Raw genomic sequence first — 9,071 nt, forward strand, 5'->3', positions numbered from 1 at the left:
AAAAAAAAAAAAAAAAAAAAGCATAGCTCTATGGAATTGAACTCAGGACCTCTGCTCTTAACTGCTGAGCCATCTCTCCAGCCCGAATGATTTTATCTCACCAGAGGCAGGCAGATTGCTGTGAGTTCAAGGCTAGCTTGATCTATATACATCTGCTTAGTGGAATTCTTTTTTGTTTGTTTGTTTGTTTGTTTGTTTGCTTGCTTTTGTTTTTTTTTGAGACAGGGTTTCTCTTTATAGCCCTGGCTGTCCTGGAACTCACTCTGTAGACCAGGCTGGCCTCGAACTCTCGAACTCAGAAATCCGCCTGCCTCTGCCTCCCAAGTGCTGGGATTAAAGGCGTGTGCCGCCACTGCCTGGCTGCTCAGTGGAATTCTATGTAGCAATAAGACTAAAAAATAACTGGGCAGTGGTGCACACACCTTTAGGCAGATCTCTAAGCTTGAGGCCAGCCTGGTCTTTGGAGCATGTTCCGACATCTGGGGCTACACACAGAGAAAGCCTGTCTCAAAAAAACCAAAACAAAATAAAAATAACAAAAAATTTAAAAAGTTTTTAAGAGGAAAACTAAAAAATGTTTTCAAAAGACTAAGAATAAATGTTATAAACATCAAGTTGAGCAAAAGAGTGTAGGTGAAAAGAGACACCAGGCATATAGAAGGACAGAGAAAAGAGCCATCTTGAAGGGTCAGAGGTCAGCACTGTGTTGTCTTTGGAGGAAGAGGGAGGAAGAGAAGACAGAGGACCTATCTAGACTGCTGATCATATTGTCTTGATGTCTAGGCTAAGTTTGTGAATCTGTATAGAGCTATATACTTATTACTCATGGAAACATTTTAATGATTGCATCTAAAGGATCTTTGCAGACCAGGCTGGATAGTTAGCTCAGTTAAGATCACTCTCTCCTCTTCCAGAGCACTGGGTTCAATTCTTTTACGGGAACTAAACATGTAGACAGTACAGACATACACACAGACCAAACACTGATACACATAAAATAAAATGAATCTAAAAATTTTAAAAGAATCTTTGTATAAATTACAAGTACTTATAGAGGAATTTACCAAGACGACTGAAAAATAATATACAATAAATTACATTTCTATGTACCAGCAACAAAACAGAATTAATAATGTAAGGCAGTGGTTCTCAGTGACCCTTTCACAAGGGTTGCCTAAGACCATTGGAAATATCAGATATCTACATTATGATTTATAACAGTAGCAAAATTATAGTTAAGAAGTAACAATGAGAGGCCAGCCTGGTCTACACAGTGAGTTCCAGGACAGCCAGGGCTATACAGAGAAACCTTGTCTCAAAAAACAAAAAAACAAACAAACAAAAAAAGAAGTAACAATGAAAATAATTTTATGGTTTGGGGGTCACCACAAAAAGGAAGTATATTAAAGTGTCTCTGCATTAGGAAAGTTGAGAACCACTGATGTAAAGGGTACCATTTGCAATCAAGTTAGAAAATGTAAAATGCTTACAGGTGGACCTAACAGAAGTTATTCAAATCTCTATAAAATCATAGAAATTTATTCAAAAGTATTAAGGAGGACTTGAATACATGAAGATCTATTGTTATACCTAGGAAAACTCACACCATAAAACATCCGTTCTTTTCTAATTGGTTTGTGAATTTAACACAAATGCAAAGTTCATATGAGCTGACTATAAAATGTATCTGAAGAGAAAAGACTTTTTCTTTGTAGAAGAAAATATAGCACATCCATGCCATTTCCAGAGTCAAGATTTATTAATTATAAAGAGTTAATAATTCGAGGCCAGCCTGGTCTACAGAGTGAGTTCCAGGACAGCCAGGGCTACACAGAGAAACCCTGTCTTGAAAAACCAAAAAAAAAAAAAAGTTAATAAAACGTGGAACTGATAAAGCAAAGACATCATGGCCAGTGGAACAAAACAGAAAGCTAGATCACAGCTCAGTAGATGTCTGTAGCTTTGGTTGAAGATGAAGCTTACATATTATTAGACTGGCTTCAATAAAAATGCAGTAATTGATGCTGGAAACAATTATACATGTGGAAAAAATTATATATACCCCCCAAGTTACTCTATACAAAAAGAGTGAACTCTAAATGAATCTGTGAATAGGTTTTATTTTGTTTTGAAACAAGGTCTCTCTGTAGACAGGCTGGCCTCAAACTCATACTCCTCTTCACTCAGCTTCCCAAATGCTGGAATTACAGGTGTGTGGGTCCATACTTGGCTTCCATAAGGCATCATTGAAGATACAGGTCAAACGCATGTTTACTGTCACACTATAACAACAGCCAAGATTTAAAAAAAAATGGCCTAGACTCTTCTCAACAAACGACAAGATACAGAAAATGTGATACACACACACACACACACACACACACACAAGTTTTACTTGGCTGTAAGGATGAATAAAATTATAGTACTTGCAGGGAAATAAATAGAACTGGAGATGATGTTAAGCAACATAAGTCAGACTCAAAAAGACAAATATCATAAGTTTTCTCTCATGCGTGGAATATATGATAAGAAAGTAGATGGAAACTAAAGGCAGGGGCCAAGAAAGGCTTGTAAGGAGAAAAGAAAAAATTCCGTTTGTTCTCATATGCAGATCGAGATTTAGATGTGTGTGTACATGTCATACTAGCAAGGTACACTGGCCGGGCAGTGGTGGTGCACGCCTTTAATCCCAGCACTTTGAAGGCAGAGGCAGGTGGATTTCTGAGTTCGAGGCCAGCCTGGTCTACTGAGTGAGTTCCAGGACAGCCAGGGCTACACAGAGAAACCCTGTCTCAAAAAAAAAAAAAAAAAAAGGTACATAGTAACAGAATTTCTTGTATGCTAACAGAAAAATTTAAAAAGAAGGTATAAACAAAAATTTGCAGTTACAACAATCAGCATTTCTAAATCTTGTGAAATGAGTTGGTTGTTACTTTAAGCCAAATTTCCATATCCTGACTCAACTGATGTCAAACCAACAAATAAAGAGATGGTGATGAAGATATAGGTGACCATCTTTCTAAATAAGACACAAACTGCACCAAAATTAACGTTTATCAACACACTTAAAAATTACATTAAAAAATGTTAAGCCTCAAATGTCCCCAGTCCAAAGCAGAAAAATATTTGATTCGTCTTATTTTAGTTTTAATAATAGCTACACAATAATATACAGAGATATTAATGAAGAGAGGAACAGAGAACTGACTAAAGAAGATTGATAAAAAAAAAAAACAAATGAGAGTCTTGAGATTTTTTTTTTTACCAAGATTTCTGTATTTCCGGCAAGACTGATCAATAAAAACGCAAACATAGATTAAAAGAGAAGAAAACTCACGTAATAGGGTTAAGCTTAACTTGGGAAAATTACAAGACCAGTTTCTACTGGGATGGAGGGGCTTTCACAGAGACACATTAACGCGCAATGTCCAAAAAAGAGCTCCCATCTCCGAGAGATGGAACTCTGCCCAGAAAAGTCTCTCTAGAAACAAAGGAATGGGATGCTAAAGAAATGTTTTCATTCATTTATTTAAAAACTATGCTTGTCTCTCTACACCAGCCTTTATCCAATGCCTGCCACAGAGACTGAAGGGATTGCAAAGTGGGAACCAGAGACCGCAGGTGCACACCGGAGAGCTATTTGAGAGACCTGAGTAAAGGATATAATCAGAGCGGTTTACCTAGTTTCTTGGCAAAGATGGTAGTGATATGGGGCTCTTCTTTAAAGGCCAAGAAAAGTGTTCATTACTTTTGACAAGATGAAAACTAACAGCCCATAATGTAAACGCATGGACATCTGGAGGTCGCTGACTCCCTCTGGTCCTCATCTTCATCTTGCATACCAAACTTTACCACCCAAGCAAAGTCTCAAGTAGCTGTTTGCACATAATCATAAATTAGGCACCACTTAGAGTGCACTTGCTCTTTGTAAGACTTGCGGGTTAAGTGCTTTAACATCAGGATGCCTTTGATCATAGAACTGCAGTGGTATTTAATAATATCTTCCTTTTAGAGACTTACGGACTTGCCCAAAGTGAGATAGCTAGTAATTAGCAAATGCTTGGTTAAAAGTCTGTAAGGTTGTGCTCTGGCTGAATAATAGAACGGGAGGTCCAGAACGAGAAGGGCCCAGGTTACCTTATGGGATGTCATAGAGATTTAAAACCAGGTCTAATTACCCTAGGCTAAACGCGTCGTGGCGCCCTTGTTTTCCTTTAGGAAAGTAAGGAGGGCTCCTCTGTCATTGCTTTCGCTCCCACAGCATTCCTACACCTAATTTTTCACCTGACGGTCCTACGCGTGGCTAGAGACAGCGCCCGCCTACGGAAGCCGCACTACAAACCCGAAGCTCAGCGCGGTCACACCTACACAGGTCCCCGCGTCCGCTTCCGTACAACATGGCGGCGCGCTTACTGACGAGTCGCTTTCTCTGACGTACTTCCTGTCCGGCGCAGTCACATTTGACCTTTGAATTCGCCCGCCTCTTCCTTTTCCTCTTCCGGGACGGTGCTTAGAGGTATGGTGGCCTGTTTTTGGTCTGTGTTTGTACTGTTTACGATCCATAGCCATCCGAGGAGTTAGGCGGGCGGGACACCCTCGGGGACGGTGCTGTAGCTGGGGTTAATGGTGAGGGGCGAGGAGAGGTGCGTACCGAGCGGGTCTTCGGCTCGTAGTTTCGGAAAGCTCTCCGTCAAACCAGCGCTGCCGAAGCGGTGAGTAGCCGGAGCTCGCTCCGCGCGCCTCGGTCGCCGGGTACGGAAAGCGAGAGGCTTAGGTCGTGATTGTGAAGCGCTTAGGATTGGAACAGGGGAGCTCTCGGGAACCGCGGCCTCCGGCTGCTCCCCTGTTGATGTCTGTCATGGTGGCTAATGAGCTAGCGAGACGCGATAGCAGGGGCCGTGGCGCAGTCTGGCTTGGTTATGAAGACACAAACAGTGGCGGCTTAGGTCCTTAAACACTGGCCTGTGTCGCTTTAGGTGCATGGCTCCCTTTAAAGTGGGTGTTTGGAAGGTGTGGAAGATAAGTCAGCTTGGCTGCTCCTGGCTTACCCTTCTGTTACTTGGGGTAGTGCTAACTAGGGGCGCTTCAGCCATTTGTCCCAGGGTTTGAGACTTAACAGCCCACCTTAAAGCAGAGTTGCATGGGCCGAGTGTGTGTAGAGCTCTTGGGTAGAATGCTTGTCCAGCAGGTTGAAGGTCTGGATTCCAAATGCATCACTGCTGCGGCTCGGAGGGACATTTAGTAATTGATCTGCTAAAGAACGCAGTTCGGTTTTAAACAGCACAAAACCCGGGTCCCGTTAATAAACAGATTAACTTCTCGGGGATGCTGCTTTGGAACAAGAGCTAGATTCTAAACAGATACCACCTGTCAGCACTGTGCAGGGTGGAGATAGTTCAATGTCTTAGTCCTACTGGGAGCTGTGTAACTTGGTTGAAAATACTGTCTTAGAGCCCAGGAACTGGCTCTGTATTGCCAGCAAACAGCACTGCTGCGGAATCACCTAAGGGTCCCACTTGTCATCCTTTAGTGTTACCAAACAAAACAGACTTCTTGAGGAATGAGCCCATGATCAGGATTTTACCAAGCTCCGTACTTGTTTGCCAGTAGGAAGGTTTATTTTTAGTCATCTCTAATTTAAATGTGCAATTTAAATGTGCATCTCTAATTTAAATGTGCAAAAAAGAGTAGTGTGTGAATGAATGTAAGACACATGTGGTGATGCTTTGACCTTTACCTTCACAGTGGAAGGTGCTCAAGATGGTCCAGCGTTTGACATACCGTCGTAGGCTTTCCTACAACACAGCCTCTAACAAAACCAGGCTGTAAGTATTTGCAAGTTTAATAAGACAGTTATTGTTGCTTTCTCTGATGTACTGAGCTGCTTACAATCTCCCTTCCTAGGTCTCGAACCCCTGGCAACAGGATTGTTTACCTTTACACCAAGAAGGTTGGGAAGGCACCCAAATCCGCATGTGGTGTGTGCCCAGGCAGACTGCGAGGGGTGAGTGCCCTTTTGAGAGTCTTAATCCCTCAGTAGGGAAATAGTGAAGGCGGACTTGCTGCTAAGATGCTTGGGAACTATTAAATGTCTGAAGTCCAAAGTAACCAGTGTGAGAGGTGACCGAAGTGGCTTCTGGGTAAAGCAGTAGACTTTCCCATTGTGACCTAGTCCAAATTACTATGAAATGTCTTCCTACCTGAGCATCTTAAGGTAATTAATCTTTGTTACACAGGTTCGTGCTGTGAGACCCAAAGTCCTTATGAGATTGTCTAAGACAAAGAAACATGTCAGCAGGGCCTACGGTGGCTCCATGTGTGCCAAGTGTGTCCGAGACAGGTGAGTGGGGTGTCAGGCAGGCTGTGTGACTGTTACTGCTGGGAGATAAGTGGTCTTGGGAAACAGCGATGCTCCTGATGTGTTGGAATCTGTGGGCATCTCGAAAATAGCATTGGTTTATAGAGAATAGCATTGGTTTATAGAGAAAGAGATGCCGAGTTGGTGTTTGATAGTGGGCAGCTGTGGCCGAGACCGCTTGGAGGTGTGGGAACAGGTGTTGGTTTGGGTGGACATGACAAAGCTGGGAAAGACTGAGGGCTTAGAAAGCTTTATCTTGGAATGAGGGAGCTCATGGATCTCAAGCAAAAGCTGAGGGTCTGGCTTAATATGATGAAGGGTTGGGGTATACGGCTTAATATGATGAAGGGTTGGGGTATACGGCTTAATATGATGAAGGGTTGGGGTATACAGCTTAGGCAGCAAGAGGAAAGTGCCCTTGCCTTACTACCTAGAGAGGGTTTGGTGGTGAGGGGACTAAATATTTTGGATACTGGATAGAGTTATGAGGATAAATTGTGGTTTATTTGCTGAGTGCCAGATAACATTTCAGAGATTCTGGGTGGGTTTGTTTGGGGGAAGAAATCGGCACTGCTGTTTTACTGAAGTTTTTCTGAGTTAACTACTGTGCAGTGCTGGGAATGTCTAAGGAGAGAAAATGGGAGGATTGGTGAGGGGAGAGTTCAGAGGTGGAGCTGGACTCTGGTTTGTTTGGTAATTTACAGAATGCTCTGACCAAGTGGGTTTTGTTTTGTTTCTTGAGGACAGTCTGCCTGCTCTGTTTGTGGGAGTTGTTCGTTAAGAGGAGGAAGGCCTAGTATGTTAATACAAGCACAGGGCAAATGTTCTACAATGCAGGCAGTCTGAACTTAATAAAGTTTAGAAGAGAAATCTTATGTAGTTGTTGAGACTGTGTTGGCATTTGAGGCCAAACCTGAATGATAGAAAGGATTTCCAGACTCTGGTGTTTGACCTGACACCGGAAGGAGGGGGTGAAAGGGGGCTGGGTAAAGTGGTGAATTGTGAGCTATCAGAATTTGCTTGCCATAATTGATTCATGGTCTACAGACTCTAGATTTGGTCCTATCTAACAAGACTGTGTCCTTGGCTCCTTTCTTTACACACAAACACACATACCCCGAGTTACAGTTCCCAGCTGATAGCTAGGTTTTATGGGAAACTATAAAGTGATTAAAACATTTAAGTCCTCTTTTTAAAAGTGTACTGATGTGGGGACTTGAGCACCTACAACAACCCTGAATGATTCTCAGTCTGGGGGCATTTTCTTGATTGATGTTCACTCTTCCTCTATGATTCTAGCTTATGTCCAGTTGACATAAAACTTGCCAGCACAGCACATTTATTTTATAGTTGATCATGAAGCAGTCAAGACTATTGGAATTGGAGAATAGTCCTGCAAATGTTCCTGTAACTTCACAAGCTTTGTGAATTTTCTTGTACATTTTTCTAGACTCTTGAGTGCTTTGCTCCATCTTACATTGGTAACTTTCCTGTATTAAATAATAACTGGTTTGTTTTTCTTTCTAGGATCAAGCGGGCTTTCCTTATTGAGGAGCAGAAAATCGTTGTGAAAGTGTTGAAGGCACAAGCACAGAGTCAGAAAGCAAAATAAATCTGCATTTTTTTAAGTAATAAAAATCAAGGCTTAGTCTACAGTTCTGTTATGTGTGATTTGTTTTAGTACTTGAGAACTAATTTGTGGTGTGGTTGGTTTTGGTTTTGGTTTTTCCGAGACAGGGTTTCTCTGTGTAGTCCTGGCTGTCCTGGACCTCACTCTGTAGACCAGGCTGGCCTCGAACTCAGAAATCCGACTGCCTCTGCCAAGTGCTGGGATTAAAGGCCTGTGCTACCACCGCCCGGCGAGAGCTAATTTGTAACTGATTGCTTTCTCTTAAGGGAGATGGTGGCTGGAAGTCACTGGATACTAGGATCTTGAGTAGTTCCTTTGATTAGGAATGGTTCTCGCCTGGCAGTGGTGGCACATACCTTTAGTTCTAGCACTTGGGAGGCAGAGGCAGGTGGATTTCTAAGTTCAAGGCCAGCCTGGTCTACAGAGTGAGTTCCAGGACAGCCAGAGCTATATACCGAGAAACCCTGTCTAGGGAAATAAAAAGAATGGATCTCTTCTACTCTTGATGACACTTAGACCATTTTGTAGTATCCTCTACACAATCAAACCAGAAACCAGCCTCAGGCTGTTTTGAATGAACTCTTTAAAATTTTTCCTCTTTTTAAAAGTGTACTGATGTGGGGACTGTAAACAGCTACAACAACCCTGAATGATTCTCAGATTGTGATTTTCATTGCATTTTAGTCCAGGTTAGGACATTAAAATACAGGCTTTATTTTGGTGGTGTGAACAAGGTTTCTGAAGCTCCTTAATGCTAAGAGAACTAACATTAGTCTAAGGGCCATACAAAAATCCTATTGTATTTCTGTTGCCTGTTGCTCCAGATTTAGCCATTACCCCATAAACTGGCGATATGTGTCTGTCTGTCTATAGAGGAGGAACATAGAGTTACTATGTCTTTCATAGTAACTTAGAGTAAAGGGCAGAAATCTACCACATATATGCAGGCAAACACTCATACACAAAAATCGTTTTAAAAAGCAAAACATGGTTCTGAGTTTTGTTTTTGAGACATGTTCTGGTTATATGGCTCAGCTTGAACTTGGGGCTCCTACTTAAAACTTGAAGAGCCCCTTTATAACC

At 42.1% G+C, this 9,071-nt stretch overlaps 1 protein-coding gene across 1 annotated transcript; it reads left to right on the top strand.

Moving 5' to 3' along the window:
• Positions 1–4,496: 4,496 nt before the first annotated feature.
• LOC114616524 (60S ribosomal protein L34) lies at positions 4,497–8,013 on the top strand. Its single transcript, XM_028761966.1, has 5 exons — positions 4,497–4,516; positions 5,746–5,825; positions 5,905–6,004; positions 6,237–6,340; positions 7,886–8,013. The coding sequence occupies exons 2-5, from the start codon at positions 5,761–5,763 to the stop codon at positions 7,968–7,970; spliced, it is 354 nt and encodes a 117-aa protein (XP_028617799.1). The 5' UTR covers positions 4,497–4,516; positions 5,746–5,760; the 3' UTR covers positions 7,971–8,013.
• The last annotated feature ends 1,058 nt before the right edge of the window (positions 8,014–9,071 follow it).

This window comes from Grammomys surdaster, unplaced genomic scaffold, assembly GCF_004785775.1.
Source record: "Grammomys surdaster isolate TR1022 unplaced genomic scaffold, NIH_TR_1.0 332369, whole genome shotgun sequence".
Lineage (NCBI taxonomy): Eukaryota > Metazoa > Chordata > Mammalia > Rodentia > Muridae > Grammomys > Grammomys surdaster.